The sequence below is a fragment of the Patella vulgata genome, chromosome 3 (assembly GCF_932274485.2).
Source record: "Patella vulgata chromosome 3, xgPatVulg1.2, whole genome shotgun sequence".
Taxonomy (NCBI): domain Eukaryota; kingdom Metazoa; phylum Mollusca; class Gastropoda; family Patellidae; genus Patella; species Patella vulgata.
Genome location: NC_065881.2, coordinates 56,110,554 through 56,130,088, shown reverse-complemented (window position 1 = coordinate 56,130,088; position 19,535 = coordinate 56,110,554). Strand labels below are relative to the sequence as shown.

The 19,535-nt window shown below is 33.9% G+C and overlaps 1 protein-coding gene across 1 annotated transcript in view; it reads left to right on the top strand.

The window, feature by feature from the left end:
* Positions 1–1,319: 1,319 nt before the first annotated feature.
* The window catches only part of LOC126815178 (tropomodulin-1), a 193,737-nt gene continuing 175,521 nt past the window's right edge, over positions 1,320–19,535 (top strand). Inside the window, exons 1-6 of the mRNA XM_050540736.1 lie at positions 1,320–1,460; positions 6,756–6,889; positions 7,423–7,579; positions 8,476–8,613; positions 9,050–9,136; positions 9,553–9,683. Coding sequence (XP_050396693.1) covers positions 6,767–6,889; positions 7,423–7,579; positions 8,476–8,613; positions 9,050–9,136; positions 9,553–9,683 — 636 coding nt within the window. The 5' untranslated portion in view covers positions 1,320–1,460; positions 6,756–6,766. The remainder of the gene's footprint in view (positions 1,461–6,755; positions 6,890–7,422; positions 7,580–8,475; positions 8,614–9,049; positions 9,137–9,552; positions 9,684–19,535) is intronic.

Genomic DNA, 19,535 nt, shown 5'->3' with positions numbered 1-19,535 from the left:
TGTCCGGGCAAAATTTCCAACATAGCACAGTGTATGGCGTATGCCCGTCTTCATTAGCCCAGTTCCAAGCAGAACAGAAGGACGTTGAACCCCCATTTCATTTCTTTTCATTTCTTGAAACTAGTTGGGAAGCCCCCCGGTCCCTACCCCATGCCCCGGCTCCTTCAGCTATGTCTACGAGCATGATTTGCTACCATATTATCTTAGCCCGCTGCTTAATATTGAGCGACTTGTTTATTCGACTGAATTATTCGACTGAACTATTCGACTGGTTTATTCGACTGAATTATTCGACTGGTTTATTCGACTGGATTATTCGACTGAACTAACTGACTGGTTTTATCGACTGGACGAGGCCACATGAAAATGTCAAATACCTTATCCCCCCCACCCCCGCCCCACCCCATCCCCTTTCTTCGTTCATATCATATATAGGGACTCTATTCTTTTCGAGGCGGACAAGGACAGCTGTCTAGTCTTTCGGATGGGACGAAAAACCGAGGTCCCGTGTATACATTGGAGTGGACGTAAAAGATCCCTTTGACAGATGGAATTCGATATAAGAGTAGGCCGTAGTGCCGCTGTCCGGGCAAAATTTCCCTCATCGCACAGTGTATGGCGTATGCCCGTCTTCATTAGCCCAGTTCCAAGCAGAACAAAAGGACGTTGAACCCCCATTTCATTTCTTTTCATTTCTTGAAATTAGTTGGGAAGCCCCCCGGTCCCTACCCCATGCCCCCGGCTCCTTCAGCTATGGCTACGAGCATGATTTGCTACTATATTATCTTAGCCCGCTGCCACCGCTGCTTAATATTGAGCGACTTGTTTATTCGACTGAATTATTCCACTGAAGTATTCGACTGAACTTTTCGACTGGTTTATTCGACTGGATTATTCGACTGAACTAACTGATTGATTTTATCGACTGGGCGAGGCCACATGAAAATGTCAAATACTGAAGCGACTAGATACTATGCTGTCATCAGTTTTATGCATCGGACACAGACTTAATTCAAGTTGTTTATATTAGTACGGCCATTGTTTTCAGTTGATGACGTCAGTCGTTGACCCTTAACCCTAGATGACGACCTTACTCGCAAAGAGAGGTCAACACGTTGTTTAGGGTATTGCTATTGGAAGGAAAATCTCAATAAAATTGTGACTTCAACTGTCAGATTTGAACTTGGGGGAAAATAATCAAAATAGACAAAAAACGATGTAATCATATTTGAGTTAGTGCGTTTTTTATTTCAGTCAAACAAACTATTCCCAAATTTTAGCCCAACCATCGACCGAGTTTGTTGACTGGAAATTCTAGTGGTACTTAGGGGTAATTGAAAATTTCAATGCAGAGTAAGACTGGTTAATGTAGTGTATTTGTCCGGGCTGAGGTGCAAAAAGGGAAGGGAATAGTCATCGGTTAATGTCATAATATTACCCACTTACAAGGAGATTAGGAGGTAATTCTGGTGTTTTTTTTAGAAAAGGCATTATTATGATTATTTTCTCTGCCAACATGTCTGCTATTTTTTTTTCAATGCCATGTTTATTGCCGATAGGGTAATCTTCTTTTTTTTTTTTTTTTTTTATAAATTATGGTTTTTTATTTTAGTCTTTGACTTTTATCTCAACTCTAGGCTAGATTAGAATTGAGTAAGCTACCGTAGGTTATTGCAGATGATGATCAGACTATAGTATATAACCCAATCATCATTAAAAATATGAACGATAACAAAATAATATTAGAATGATTCAGTCCCATTCTCTTGAAAGTCTCACTAGTCACTGTACTGTAGCTCAAGCTCCATCCACTCATTCTACTCTAGTCTTCCATCATGGAGAATGGAGATCACCCAACAAACTTACATCAAAATCTTCTCTAAGTAGTGGAACTCAGTGACCATTGAATACTGCTCGAGTTAGTCAATGGTTCATGAAAGTCTACATGTATCCCTGCGCAAGTATTACACGAGCGAAATCAAGTGGCTTGCGGCAGGGATACAATCGAGTGAACCATTGAATAACAAGTTATTAATATTATTATTATGTTTTGTTTTTATGTTATGCTAGAAGTATCTATATCATACATGAACATCAAGATAAAAACAAATTCAATGGTCATTGAGTTTTGTTTTTATTCTATAACTACATGCAAATCTCAAAATAAAAACAAAAATTAATGAAAACTGTTGATTTCTAAGACTGTATACACCGTCCTGAAAAATCATCTAACACTAATAAAACATCACCAATAAAAAAAAATTCCCAAAACACTAATAATACATCACCAATAAAAAAAAATTCCCAAAAGTTTTTAGGCCTAGTAATTTCCTATTAAAGTATGTGTTTATTACAAAAAAAACCTCTCCAAAAGTCGTTATGTAAGAGGTATAAGATGGCAGAAAGATCACTGTACGAAGGGGTCTTTAACAGTGGGGGAACACCGAAGGACCCAGAGAAAACCCACTAGGTTGGACAGGCAACCCTACTCCTTGTCACGTACAACCGGGGAATCAAAACCACGCCAGTTGACTCTATGACAGACCTTATGAAGTTTAGAGTTTTCGTGATTTTCTTCATTGTCTTCTTGACCCACATGTTCAATTAACATCAGCATTGCGTCTACTTCAGAAATATCCATAGTTTCTTCAATAGTAGACGCTGTACTATCCAGATTATCAAAAAAATCATCATCAATAATCATAGGCTCCGCCATCGCCATTTTTTAAAAAAAAAACGATGGTTGCCAAGTAGTGATGTCATTACAGTTGTGAGTCACAACTTGTGACGTCATTCTGGAAGTGACGTCATTCTAGAAAAAAGTAGTCCCTGTCGAAGCCATTGAATACAACCATGGCTAAATTCAATGATATTTGCATGCAGTAAAAAAAATAATACAATCTGATTAAAATAGATCTATATTTTGTTTCGTTTTTTTATACTTTCAATTGCCTACACATCTGTCCAGTTTTAGAGGAAGATTGCGTCAGGTGTCATGCGAGTAGCTTTTGACCTATGATGTCAGACATTAATTAATCAATCAGCATTGACATTTCTAGTGGTTTACCCACAGTTCACTGCATTGCATGCCAAGAAATTGCAGCAACAGACCATTTCATTGGCTAATCCCTCACTTCAACCAAATTGCCAGTAATATAACGACTCTTCCAGATCCAAGTGTAGTAAGGACAAGTAAAATGAAATTTTGAACTATAAAAAAAGAAACGAAATAGGATCTGCCTTTTAATCAGATTGAAAAAATATGATGACATAAAATACATGAAAATTCTGTGTTCCAGAATTATTTTAGGTTAAACCTTTTGGTATTTGAATGAGTGTTGGTTCTCTGCTGTGGACATGTAGCGGAGTTGCAGATCTATTTCACGTTTTGTGGGTTTATTATTTTACTGAATTATGTCCCTTTGTTGATTTAAAATCGGTGAATGCGCTGTGTATTCCAGGATTTTTTAAGGTGAAACTTCCAGGTATTTTTTCCCCCTGTTTTCATTAGTCCAATTGGAGCAGAACAGTAGGACCTTAAAAGCCATTTCATTTCGTTTCGAGGTATTTTATTGAAAGTTGGTACACTGCCTCTTATATGTACATGTATATATGTAGGCTTATACTGGTACATTTTTGGGGGATGGTAGGGGACACCTATTGTTTCAGCAAGACTCCCTAAAGGCTTGTTGATATAATATTATTAATACATTTCCAATACGAAGTTAAAAATGTCCGGGTACATGTACGACCATAGAATACATTGTAGTATATCAGGTAATTAATAAAACCCAGCTGACTCTAAAGACATGACATGGTTGTTTAATGTTTGTTGTTTGGGCTGTGCAAACTGGTCTTTAATCACAATGTTTCCTGATGGGTTAAAATCTGTCAGTTGTAGTGATCTTACTAATTCATTTACCCATTGAAAACAGTGATTGCCTTATACATGTATTATCCCAGGATACACTGTAATGTTCAACCTACTCTTAAGTCTATTTTATTCATAGCATTTCTTTCAAACTGTGTGGACTTTATGCGTGTGTCATTCAAGTACAGTCTACATTAATCCTACATGCACTATTCAGGTTTTTAGAATACCAAACGCTGTTAAAATATAAGTTAAGTTTTCATTTTGAAAGAACATGTACAGTGTATAGTGATTCTATATTTACTATAAACTTAATTACTCATGTTTTTCTAACCTACCATACATATATGTACATGTATTGTATCTCATGGTTACCAAACTTAGCATATTTGATAAAGGGCCAGGTTTTTGTCGATGAAAGTGGGCCGTAGTAGTAGACCTAGCGGTCAGGGTACTGGACTCTGGACAAGAATGTCATGGATTCAAATCCCACAATTGGCTGAAAATACACATCAGGATTTTTTAAGCTTGGCTATCACATGTCTTGGGTTGGCACCTGTGAAGTTGACAAAAGGAAAGCAAGACTAATTGTTCAAAAGATACACACATCTAAAACCATGTCTATTCATTCATTTCACCTAAATTCTTCTCACTTGCATTGCACATAGAAATAACATTTTATAACAATAACAATTTGTATCTCTCAGTATTGTGTAGGTTAGACATTACATTGTAAATTCTCTGTTCCATTCAAAATAAAAAGTAATTTAGATTAATTTTCAATTTAAAGAAAAATGCTAGGATGAATTAATTGATAAATAAGAATGCTGGTAGTGGTAAGGTGTAATTAATATCAAGATGAATGTATACATGTAACAGCAGTTTTTTTTTTGTAACTGCTGCTGGCATTGAATTTTAACAGAGTCTGTAAACTATTAAATATACATTATGCAAGAGCTAAATCTGCCTATTGCAGGTCTTTCTTTAGGCCTGGAATGTTATATAAAGAATATAAACTATTAATTAGACATTTATTAACATGAAAAGACCATAATCAACTCTCGTTGCCATGTTATTTGTCCGATTTTCATTGTATTTGAATCATATCTGCTGTTCAACGCCCATTGCTGATTTTACAGAGACTTTGTTAATTATCATGACAGTGGTAACAATGACAATCGAGGCTATCCAGTCAGTGATTTTGAAATATGGTTTTCTTGGCTTAGAGTGAAGCAATTTGACTGAACTTTTTCAGCATATCCCTTTACGTTATCTGGTTTTTAACTACATGTATTATAGTTATAGTGAGAACTGCCAGCTCTTAATCTTCTATAATGTATCTTTAACATAGCATTTTAAATTTTATGTAAGATAATGCACAAGTGTTCTACCCTTTCCTTTTTCTTTAAAATTACAAAATGTTCTTAAATTTGTTTTTGTTTGCATCATATTATGTGCACTGAATTGACCTTTATTTACTTATGTGTATGTTGTTATGATCTGAGACAATCCTGATATATATATAGAGTTTATCAGTGTATTTTTAGTTATTACCAACATTGAGATTTAGTGATGGAATATTGAAATCTTGCCAATTGATATATATAGGCTACATGTATGTTAATGACCTATGGCTTGCCATCTGGTGTGAGTCTGTCCTTGGAAAGATTTTTTAAAGAGTTGGTTAAGTCTGTTTGTAAACATAGTTAGTACTTGGTACACAGTGAAAAAGAGGGCAGTTAATCATAGTGTATGTGTAGAATGTTTGCCACAAGATCTTGTGTTATCTGTGTTGGCTAAAAGAGTAGGAAGAGGAATGTACAGTAGGTCTAGACCTGTATTCTCAGTTTACCATTAAATACATGCCTGTTGTAACGACTAACGAGTTATACATTATATAATATGTTGTTATAATATTATATGTTGTTATAAATCAGTTGATTCTCCTAGATATCAATTTCTCTACATGAATATATCATATATGTCTGACTATAATTTACAGATTTTCGTAAACACAGAATATTATCTGTTTTAAGATTTATAGCTAGAGCACAGGTACATGTGGATTTAGATTAAAAGATTTAGTGCAGGATGTGTTTTGGACAGCAGCCCATTGTGGATTATTTTTAATGGATTATTTCCTGATGGCTCATACTGTACACATGTACATGTATGTCATCTGAGATCTCTACCTAGGATTCTTTCACATGACTGAGTAGTTACTGAAATCCAAAAGGGAGTTAATTTAACTTGGAACTTCTTTTCAAATTTTAGTTACATGTATCAGTAAGCTTATAAAAGACCTAATTAATTAACTTCTAAGAAACCTGGCAGAAGAAACATCTCCCAGTGTAACTCCAATTTTACAAAACTTGTTTGTACAATAGAGAGGTAGTAAGGACAAAGAGTACAGGTCTACAAACCTTATAGGAATTCAAGTGTGATAACGTATTCAGGGACATTATTATTTTGGTCGTATTTATTGTTACTTGTGTCAGTAAAGGTATGATTTATTATATATAGTAAGTGTCATTATAGGCTAATATGTCAGTAAGTGATTAATAATTTACATAGATGTATTGTGTTGAATAGTGTAGTCTTCATATATCTGGCACTGGTATGAACTGTTTATGTTAGCTTGGTCATGACATAAAAATATTGTATTTGAAATTAAAACGTAGTTTTCTACTTAAACCTTGGATGTTTGTAGAGACATCACAAATTCTGACGGTATGAATCAACAGCCTGTTGGTCAAAGACATGTTATTTTTATGTGAAAAAATCTGTAAATACAAAAATATTTGTATTCCTATTCTCCATTTTTGCAGTGATAAATTTTTATTTAAATATTTGTGTTGACAGAAGTATTGTTTAATTTTTGTAGATAAGTGAAAGATGGCTCTGTTTAAAGCTAAAAGTGAAGATGTGCCAGATATAGATTTAGATAATCTAGATGATATTCTTGCTTTACTTACTGTAGAAGAATTAGAAGAACTTAATGGAGATTTTGATCCTGATGTAAGTTGAACTTGACTCCCATCTTTAGAACATTAATCTGACATGATTTATTATATTGTTATGGTAACTCAGAAAACTTTAGTTGTATGAAAACTGCTGTATGATAACATGTCAAGTTAGCCTAATCGAAGCTACATGTACATGTATAACATCCATTCAAGCCTTCAGATTCGAAGAAATAGTTGAACCTTAAAAACTTCTTTTGATTGTCAGTTTGAATTTGGCAGATTGTGTGATATCATTAATTTCATTGAATTCTGTAGAATCGAATAATCAGTTTTATGTGTGAAAAAGTCTATATCGAAAGGTTATTTGATTTAGATGCTTAATACAGGCGACCGTGTACAACACACATGCTGCGTCTGTCGTGTTATCACATGAGAAATCGTCATTTGAGCATGAACGTTTTCAGAAGTAATTTCAACCTTCAAAAGTGTAAATGTTGACTACATGGGGCACTCTACAATTTAGCCCTGGTTTCCCTATGCCATAAAAAGTAGAACTCTTATCATTTATTGTCTTTATGTTCATAGAATTCATTGCTACCTCCAAGCCAAAGACAAAAAGATCAGACAGATAAGTCACCAACTGGTCCCTATAGAAGACAGAAATTATTAGATTTTCTAGAGAAAAAAGCAAAGGAAGAAAAAGATTGGGAACAAAATAAACCATATGTGAAGGAAACAAAAGGTAGGAAATGTGTTATTATTTTAATGTTGGTAGAATATAATGTAAAAAACAGTAGTTAATAACATTTACACATGTAACCTAATTGTATATGTATAGTAATTAGGATATTACTGTACTAGTTTAAAACAACACTGTGATATGTCTGAAATATATAATCTTAATTCATTAAACATGTATTATGTATTAGGGCTCAAGCAAGTCTTCCAATATGGCAAATAATATAGATTTTAAAAAAAACGTGTAGAATGGCCTAAATAGGTGTAAATGACTGTCGCTTAATTTGGACAGTTCAAGTATTTCACCGAACAAAAATGATTAGAAATTACAATTATTCTTTTTAAAATTGATTATAAATCATTTTATATGCATACAACTTACAAGTACATTCGTAAAAGCTAATTTTATTATGTGCTTTAAGACCCCTTTTCGTCTATTTTAAGATTTAATTAAGAAGATGAGCCATATACATAAATGCCCTCGAATAAATACTTTTTTCCCCTTGATGAGGATGTTGATAAAGTATGGTACTCTTAGTGAAGTATCTATCTCCCGTTTGTTGTGTTTAAATGACAGTAATAAAGTGTAAGCTTACAATAAATGTAGTGATTAATAGTATTTAATTCTTTGAATACCGATAGTTACAGTGTACATACTACATGTTATGTACTTATGCTTATTTTGTTGAAACTTTTTGGTTTAGATTTAGAATATTAACAGAGTTTGAGTGTGACTGTCAGTTTTTCGTATTTATCCTACACGTGTAGAAAACTTACATACTTTTAATTACCTTACAACATTGTGCACTACCATAAATGAGAAAATAGTGAAATACGTATTAATGAAATCATAGCATTTAAATTGACTCCTTTTTTTTTTACTCATTGTGTTGTTTCTAGGTAAAGTTTATGTGCCAAAGAAAGTTGAAAATGCCGTAAATGATAAATCAGCATCAGTAAATGAGGATGCAAATACAGAAACTGAATGGGATGATATTTTAACACAGGCCTCAGAAGAAGAACTGGTAGATCTAGCCGGTAAATTAATAGCTTTATTATAATACTATATATTTTAGTGTATCAAACTGATTAATTTTGGGTGAGAGTCTCTTGCTAACCTGAATACGACTCCTTGCAACTTAGATTCTGTGTGGTGTTTGTGATAAGTCCCCATATTGTTTTTACAACTTTTGTTTAGTTAGTGAAATTTTACGGCTAACTTATAAACAAAACATTATCTGACTGATTCTTTGTGAGTTCTGTTAGTTTGTCAGAACGCTGTCAGGTATATCATGTGTTTCATTTTTATTAGTGCCTTTTTTTCTTTTTTTTGGGAGGGGGGGGGGGAGAGTGAAACTGTCAAAAATATTTCCAACACTGGTTTTTTTTATCCAAAGTGTTTCTTTTTTTTAAAAAATTTTTTTTTTTAGCAAATGTAATGATTTTAATGAATTATTCTTCCTCTTAATTATAGCTGTGCTTGGTTTCCATAGTATGTTGACACAAACACAATATTATGCATCATTAGAAGATAGAAAAATCAGTGAAGGCGGTTTTAAAGGTAATATAAATAAACTTGGTATATCTATCTGTTTTACATCATATTTGTATAGTGCTGGCTCATGTTCCTGGTGTTGGGCGAGAAAGTTCTTTCGGATTCTCCAGAGAAGCCAGAGTATTCTCTATCATATCAATTTGGGGGAGAGAGGGTTTATATCTGACATATACAACATCATAGTTTTAATCACACTTAAATTAAATGGACAGGTCATGACGTCATCAGTGGTTGATATAAACTAAATATGTCAACCTATGATAATGTCATGGCAGGTTGATATTAGATATAAATGCTATGGACATGAAAGAAAACCGCCATTTGTATATTTGTATATGCCTGTTGAATGACTGATTTACTATTTTATTATACTATACTTTCATTAAGTTATGTAGTAAAATATTATTGTTACTATATTACAGGTGCAGCCCACTCCCAATCATTTAGTCCTGTGGCTAATGAACCACCTAATACTACAGATGTTGAAGATAGTATTGCCAGATTAAAGAGAAATGATCCAGAACTTACCAGTCTTAATCTTAATAACATTAAGGTAGTTCAGTCTTAGATTCTACATTCTCTGCACATGATAGGTTGATATCTGATAATCATTGAATTGTAAACAGTCTATCATCCTATCATTATATGTACCAAGTCTATAGATCAACACCGTGGCAGTGCTATCATGTTACCCAATATTCACTCAGTAAATTACAGAATTCCACAGTAGAAAACACATTAATTCTGTGTTTCAAGCCATGTTACCACTATTATTATATATCTGTAATTCTGATAAGGGTAAAGTGTCTAGTAAATCAGATTGTACATGTACCCACACGATCTTAGTAATTTCAGTGTCTACCCCTAGCAGTATTAGTCAGCTGGCGTGGTTTCAATTCCCCGGTTGTACGTGACAAGGAGTAGGGTCGCCTGTCCAACCTCGTGGGTTTTCTCTGGGTAGGGGTTTCAGGTCAAAGTTTCTAATGACAGAAAAAAAAAATTAAAAAATATTTTGTGAAAATATACATAAAATGCTACCCAAATTTGTTTATTTCATCAAAATATTCTAATTAGATCCAAAGTTATGGAATTTTAAAATCCGAGATCGACGTCAATAATGTAATCAAAATGCTCTATACCAGTCAATGCGTGGCATGGCACCAAAGTGAGTGCTTTTCAGTCATATTTAAGTGACGTCATAAGCGGTATTTTCCCTTCAGAATCGCTAGTACCAATTTTAAAACTGAAATCCGCACGTTATTGCCAGCTAAAATTTATTAAAATCGTAATAATTTGAATGATAATATGTCAAATATTTATAATCTGGATGATACCGCAAGAAAGTTTTTTTATATTTAGTCGAAATTTAGCAATTTTCAGTCATCAAAACAGATAAATCCCATTTTCTCCGGGTCTAATTGTGCGACCACGTGGTATCAACAAGCATAATAATCACAAAAATGTTATCTATTGTTTGATTGGTTCTATATCAAAATCCCCCGGTAACTAAGGTGCGGATTTACCAATGAATTGAGTCGTAGCAATGGAAAATCTCAGGCCGCGTGACGTCAGAGCGGTATTTTCCCGCAAGCGTCTCATGTAAACAAACGATAATTTCGCTTACATTTCAACAATTTTTTAGCCTGAATCTTTGCAGATATTGAGATTAATATTAAACTATTGCAATACAATTGCTAGTAATGCTTTTACATAAAATGGTAATTCAGAATCGTAGAATGAAGTGGGGTATATTTCAGCCTCTGGCTGTCCGATTTCACGCTAAAGTCACGTGAACTGAAACCCCTAGCAGAGTCCTCTGGTTTCCTCCCACTGCTAAAGACCCCTACGCAAAAGCGAATTATGGAAATAAAATTGAACCATATGTTAGTCCCGAAATGACCTAGTCTGTGTCGAGTGGACGTTAAACCCCATTTCTCTCTCTCTCTCCCTACCAGTATTCTACCCTCTATTACATAGTGATAAGTAATATATTTATGATGCATCAGTCACTATATGGTGTATTGACAGGATTTTAAACTCATTTCAATATTCAATTATTATTTCTTGGAGCCACAGCAGCTAAGTGAGTAAGACGTTGGCATACTGGCCTGGAGGTCGTGGGTTCGATACCTGTTTTGACCGAGAAAGTTCATTGGGATTTTCCGGTGAGGTTTCCTCTTGTCAGTTTGCAGGACATTGAATTAAGGAATTAGTGAATTATTGTACTCCTGGTATTTTGAAAAAAATTTTTTTTACAGAAATTATGTTTTGTACTAATTCTGTCATTATGCGATTAATTGTTTCTTTCTATTGTAGAATATGTCGGTGGAAAAATTAGAACAAATTGCTGATGCTCTGAAAGAAAATACTCACTTAAAGAAACTTGAAATGGCAGGAGTAGCAGCTAATGATAAGATAGCTACTGTAAGCACTTAAATTTGATATTTATTAATTTCAAGCTTGATTTCCATTTGTCAAATATGGTACTGGGTCGAAAAACTAGTAAGATGTACACAGAACTGACACTTAAAATTAATGAAGAGTAGACAGAAATGTCACTGATTGAGAAAAACACTGCAACATTTTCAAAATGACCAAAGTTAAGTTGACAGGACATTCCATTCATTTAATATTTATTACAAAATATGGACTAGTGGTCTAAGGGGAGACAATTTTAGGTCTCTAAGTAGTTACTTCCCTTAAGTCTTCAGGATCACATTATGTTTTCAATAACATTGTACCTTTCTGATTGTATTTAAACACTGTATTATATATTTATACTATTTTTCAGGCATTAGCTGAAGCCCTAGAGGTGAATAAAACATTAAAGACACTAAATATAGAATCTAATTATATATCTGGGGAGAAGATAGTGAAAATACTGAAAGCCATTAATGTGAACCAGTCTGTATTACATCTACATGTAGCTAATCAGGTAAATAGTGTACCTATCTCAGTCTACGTCCTTTTCAAACAATATTTGACATTTCCAGAATATTTTGTTAGCCTCATAAGGCCTAATATCTGAATCTTGAAACTAGACAAGATACATTGTTTATCATAACTTTCATCAAACACAAAAAATTTCTTGGATTTTAAGTATCAATGAATCCCATATATTGTTGGCCCAGTTTTCATTGGGTTTCAATCAAGTGTTTATTTTAGTGAAAAGACAAGAGAGCCGTAGTCGAAACATCGCCAGAAATAAACTTTAAGTAACTTGTATTCTGTATAATTGTGTCATGTGTTTGTAAGCTTTACCAATGCATGTAGGTAAAATTCAGCGATATATGCAAACTTTTGTTACCCACTGGAAAACGGGGGAAAAATATAAAGTATAGCAGGAAGTTGTTACTGTGTACACAAGGTGATTGTTAGTCAAGAATCTTGTCTCCAACTCTACCTGACAAATGGGCATTAGTATTTCTTTGAAAACATATAACTGATCATTAGCTAATTAGATGTGACCAAAATAATGGGTTCCAGAGCCTTCCACATAGAACTGAGCTGTTTTATTCCCTGAAATTTAAACATCATTATATGACTTGTAACATTGTTTCAGAAACCAGAACTTCTTGGTAATAAAGTGGAAATGAACATACAAAATCTGATCTTAGAAAATAATACAATGATCAGGTTTGGGATTACATTTGAATATCCTGGTGTTCGAGGTAAAGTTACAGAGAAAATACAGTCCAATATTGATAAATGTAAGTGAAATATTTAATTGGTGATTTAGTAAGTATTATAAATTTGGTTGTATTAATGGATTTCTGTTAATATTTCCTGTAAATGTTTAAATCGGTCACAATGTTTTGATGATCAAGAAACATTTTATGAAGGTTTGTTTTATGCCCTACAATTTGTATAGCATGCTTGGGCATATAACAAATTGAAAATTGATGCCCAATATAGATTGATCAGATGATCTACCTTTTTCACTCTAACCATTCTGTCTTTGTTTAATACTACACCTGGGCTTGTGGCAAAATAATTTCTATTTAAAAGACTTTAACTTTGTATAGTTGGTGTTATCAACAAATTTTGATAAAATGTATGATTTTTTATTTTCAGTAAGGAAAGCCAGACAAGGAGGTTCTTCATAAAGTAAAAAGTGTAGTTTTTTCTGTTAAAAAGACTGTTTAGATGTGATAAGACTACCTGTATATACAACTCCTGACAGTGTTCTTCATATTAGGTTAACAAATTACCATTTTACATCATAAATAACGGCATATTTTTATTTAGGTAGCTATTGTTAGACTTGTGTTTATTTAACAAATTTCAATATTGTCTGCTATTTTCACAGCTAAAGACAATATAGATTAACCTGATAAACTGTGTATTATAACAGTTGTAATTAGTTCCTTGCTTTACATTATTAGCGGTTTTCATGTAGGTTTATATTATGAAGTATATTGTAATTGAGTAGCACTGCTGTAATATTGTGAAGCTTTATAAAAGGGAGATAAGCTAGTACACGTGAGTTTTGTTATATGAGTAACAATAATAACTGTTATATTTAAATATTACCGAAAATAACCGTTGTATATGAATGAAATATATTTGATATTGATTATAACTTATTATATCTAGCATGAAAATGTTATTTACCTGACATTATGTATTGTTACTACATTGTGCATATATTATGACTACAATAATTATAGTGAGCTATATGTCTAAAATAACATGAAATCACTATAGAAGATCCAGTAGCATTGATATATTAGATACTGATCTATAAATAAACAACCCTGTCAGTCTCAAAATACTAAAATGGGATTGTTTATATGAACGTGTGTATAGCTAATGCTGCAATGTTGTGACGTACATAGAAATGTTTTATAATCAAGTAAATAATAATTATAATATTTATTACAGCATCATTTATCTTGTTATTTTATAGAACACAGGTTTTTTTTTTATTATTGATAATTTGTTGACATTTGTATAGAGCCATTCATGGAAGTTTTTTTTTTTTCTTGTAAATTTTACATTTCACCCAACTACCTTTGTTACACATTTTGTAGTAATCTCATTTTGTTTGTTAGTATACCTGGTCATTATATAGATTTTATAGGAATTATACACAATCATATAAATAGCCAGCTTGAAGCTTGTGCCTTTTAAATTGATTTTTATTGTGTATAGAATTGTTTATAGCTTATTTTCCATCAGTCACTTGAAGCCCACTGAACGTTATATGCATTTTGTGGATAATATTTAAATTTTCTCAGCTTAATCCACTCTAAAGTTTACTCAAATTGATTATAATTTAGCATTTAATTAAAAAACAAAAATTTCAATGCTAGATTATCTCCCGGTTTGGATGATTACAGATGGTACAGGCTTATATCATAGGAATTGAACAGTTTTTGGACTGGCATTCCTTTCATGGATTCAACTATCACAATATTGTAGTTTTCAATGAAGTAATTAAATTACTCCTCAAATGACAATTTTTTTAAAAAAAAGTTACACAAATTGAGTTATTTTGCTGTTAAGTATAAAATTGTTTAGTTTAAATTCTATAGAATATTAGTTTCACTAGATAAATCTACCTTTATAAATTTGCTAAATCTTTAGTAGAACAAACATGTTGTGGGGTGTGGTTTTATTCAGTTTGGAGTGAGAATTTCAATTTCTGTTTTTCAACAGCTCTTTACAAAGATGTGATCAATGTCACATTTGGAGAAAAACAAGTTTACTTTGAAAAATGCAAAATCTTTGATTTTAGAATAAAATATAATTTGTGTTTTTTGCATTTTGGAAAAGGGCTATTCATTTGTTTCCCAAAGTACCTATACCCTTTCAAATATACTTTTGCTTGCATTGGAATGATTTTTAGTTAAGTTTGTCATAGAAAGTATTTGTTCTTAAGTGAGTATTGTGTTTTTAGATGGGTTAACCACTGAAAATATTGTATTTTTTTTTTGTCTCTTCCTAATAAAAGATTGATCACACTCAGTTTAATAATGACAGAGTAAGCATACAATAACAATTATCTTGGATTTTTTTTTAAATAAAGAAGCTTTAGCAACATTTTGTTATTTTAGTAAATTTTAATAAGGTTTGTCCTTTTAGATCAGCATCCCCAGATTTTAGAATAAGACATTGATACATGTTGGTTAATGTATGTTAATTGATGAGCAGGAGGTGCGGGATTCAATCTCTCTGTTGACCAAGAAAGTTCATAAAATTTACTTAAACTTTAAGTTAAAGTGGTTATGTCATATTTTGGTATTCTAGGGACTTGTTACCACTAAGTAAGGAATAAATATCGAAAAAGATAAACATTGACTAAATTGCCTGACTATTCTATAGTTTGCAACATCAACTTCATTGTCGTGCGTACATTACACTCTCAGGAATACTGATTGAAAGTTCCAGAATTGAATTCTCTCTATCTCAAATATAGGGACAATAGAGTGAAAAATGTGATTTCGGGCAATGCTCCAAGTGTATTGGAAAAATATCTCAACCGACCATGATAGCAGAATCAAAATGCCCAATGGCTTGGTCTATTCACGCCACAGTTCTACTTGTACCAACACAGTTATTTGGACTGACTGAATTGTAACGGACAAACAACCGAGCACGCCATATAAATAAACACACTAACGCTATTTATGGAATAACAATTACTGGTTTATTAACATGCAATGTTTCGACGATGATACTCTCGTCTTTATTAAGCAAATGTGTGTTACTGTTCAATTACTAAATGCCACTTAAAGAAGATATAGAGAATCTCCTACGAGTATTTTTTTGTTATCAAAAAGTATCAACACAGGTCGATAAAGTAAAAAAAAAACGATATCAAAAAAGACGAGTAGGAGATTTTATTTATCACCCAATCCTTTCTTACATGCACAAATAAATAAATATAATTCTTTGCTATAGATTTCACTTTTACTGAACCTGATTACATTACGGCGTAGTGATACATAATTTTTTGACAGCAATTCAACCATTGCAAAGTCCTTTATATTGACCCAGTGTTTCCATCAAGGTCAATTAAATAAAAATAGTTCATTTTTAATAAAAAAAAAAAAAAAGTTACTTTTAATAAAAAATGAACTGTTCTTTAAAAATAAAAAAAGTAGTTCCTTTTTAACTGACCAATCAAATTCATGTAATGCGATATGTCCTCTGTAGATATCGCAGTATATTATGAAATTTACCACACAAGCGATATATACTGTAGAATGTATTATTGGGTGATAAATAAATATATCATTGTTCATTTATCTAACTAGGTTGTATGAAATGAAATGAAATAAAATAAGGTTTCACGTCCTAATGTTCTGCTCCTATACTGGGCTAATGAAGACGGGCATACGCCATACAGTGTGCTATGAGGGAAATTTTGCCCGGGCAGCGGCACTATCGCCTACTCTTATATCGAATTCCAACTGCCAGGGGATCTTTTACATGCATTCCAATATATACACGGGACCTCGTTTTTTCGTATCATCCGAAGGACTAGACGTCCTGCATCACTGACAAGGGGAAACCACGCCGGAAAATCTGGATGAACTTTCTCGGCCAATGCAGGGATCGAACACCCGACCTCCAGGCTAGCGAGCCAGCGTCTTACGCACTTAGCCACATGATCCTCAACTGGGTTGTATGGTTGTACCAATCAATATTGGAATTTCACACACACACACTAGCAAATAGATAATAAGTACATGAATAACTGTCGAAAAAAGCGATTGTCATGGTTATAAAATCCATATCAATAGTTCGACAACAAATTAATGACTATCGACCTATAGGTGCAAGTCGGCTACACTGGGTAAGGATAGCATCTCTAAGGCTGCTATTACATAGGGGTATACGGTATTCGGTATACGTTTAGAGGTATACGCGAATACTTGTGTTCGAACAACAGAAATTCGCTTAGCAGTTTAATCGGACTATACGCGTATAGGGGCACACTATACGCGTATACATGGTATCGTGCATGTTGGGTTTTTTTTCGGCGGATACTTGCTTCAGGGAGGAGAAAATTCCATGGAATGAGTAGAAAATGGGGCATTTGTGTTGTAAAAAGTTCGAATCAAACGTTCTGAACATTGATGGACATATCTCTAGGCATGGTAGACTATTCTAGATTATCATGAACAGTGATTTCCAGTTATCCCCCCCCCCCCCCCAATATTGGAATGAGCCGACTCAAAGCCTGACCTTCACGCCACCATACTTCAAGCCTCCGCAAGTAAAAACCAAGTCAGAGTTTCCTCTTCTTCTGAATCCATTCTGTTTGGATATGAATGAGCCTCGATGAGGGTACCAAAATCGGTTGGGAAAATAACTGACCAGGCCAGTATACCTACGTATAGTAGCTAAACCGCCGTGCCCATATACCGAATACCGTATATCGTATATCGTATAACCCTATGTAATAGCAGCCTAATGTATGGAAGAATAACTGTGCAAAGTGCATGTCAGCAGTTCAATATACGTATTTTAGTTTTACAATTTGCAATTTCCATTGCTCCACAATAATTCCAATGTCACGGTGTTAAAATACAGAATACACTTTTCAATAATACAAAATATACACTATAATAGTTATTTTTGCACATTACATTTCTCCATTCTGCATTTTGCATAATAGACAAATGTATAACAGAACTTAGTATATTAGAACATAATATACCTTATATGGGATCTACGACGAAGCTCATTTGCATACGGAAAAAAGTCAAGACTAGGACGGAAATTAATAATTTAGGCGATCAATCTACAATATGAAGGTCAGTAGAAGGAGGCGTAACTCATATTTATAGACTTTGGAAAACGATTAATGAAATGAAATGAAATGTTCTGGCCCGACTGGGCTAATACGCCATGCAGTGTGCCATGAGGGAAAGTTTGCCCGGACAGCGGCGCTATATACGGCCTACTTTTGTATCGAATTCCGACTGCCAAGGGATCTATTACATGTACGCTAATGTGTACACGAGACTTCGTTTTTTCGTACCACCCGAACGATTAGATAGTTGTCTTGTGTGTGGTACGAAACTATATTAAATGATAGGTGTTCGGGTATTTAAAGTAAACATACCTGTTTTAATACGAATTCCAGATATCATGTTACGTATCACTAAAACGCACGTTCATTTCCTTTCTCAAATATTTAAATAATTTTCTGGCACATACTTTGAAAAAATGATATGAAATGGGGTTTAACGTCCTACTGTTCTGCTTCGACCGGGATAATGAAGATGGACATACGCCATACAGTGTGCTATGAGGGAAATTTTGCCCGGGCAGCGGCACTATGGCCTACTCTTATATCAAATTCCAACTGCCAAGGGATCTTTTACGTGAACGCCAATGTGTACACGAGACCTAAGTTTTTCGTCCCATCCGAAGGACTAGACAGATGTCCTGCACCGCTGACAAGGTGAAACCACGTCGAAAAACACAAGACCTCCAGGCTAGCGAGCCAGCGTGTTACCCACTTAGTCACCGTGACTCCCTACTTTGAAAAAAACAGCGGTTGCTAGGCAAGATACACCCACATTTTGCAAGAGATGGATAGAGAACAAGCTAAAAACAGGGGCCATAATCCACAAAGTTATGGTCTGAAGTGCGCAAATATGGAAAGGGACTGAGATCTTTGGTACATAAACATATATTTCAAGTTCCATCCAAATCTGATAAAAATTGTGATTACTAAATTGTCCACAACCTCCGTATTACATAATTTTACACAATTTGCGTACAAAGAGCGTCCATTTTGTCGGGCAGTTTCGTTTCGATTTTCCGGAAGTTCGAATTCAACCTTCATTAAACGGTTTTTAAAATCGGATAAAAAAAAATTGTGACCTCTAGAGTATCCACAATCTAAAAGAACACGATTTTTCGTACAATCAGGGGCCATAATCCAGGAAGTTACGGTCTGATATGCGCAAATAGCGAAAGGAACCGTGATCTTTGGGACATAAACATATATTTTAAGTTTCATCAAAATCTGATAACAATTGTGAATTCTTTTACACTATCGTACAAGGGGCCACCATTTTGTCAGGCAGTTCTGGTCCGATTTTCACGAAATTGGAATTCAACCTCGATTGATGTGTAACGGTGATATATTTAAACGGTTTTTAAAATTGAATACAAATTGTCACTTCTAGCGGGTTCACAATCTAAAAATTTTCGAACAATCAGTGGTCATAATGGGTATGCGCCATTACCGAAAGCAACCAAGATCTCTGTGATATAAACATAAATTTGAAGTTCCATCACAATCGGATCAAAATTGTGGCCTCTAGAGGGTCCACAACCTTGATATACTATATTTTTTTTAACACTATTTGCGTACGAGTGGCAGCCATTTTGTCCGGCAGTTTTGGTCCGATTTTCACGAATTTCGAACTCAAGCATC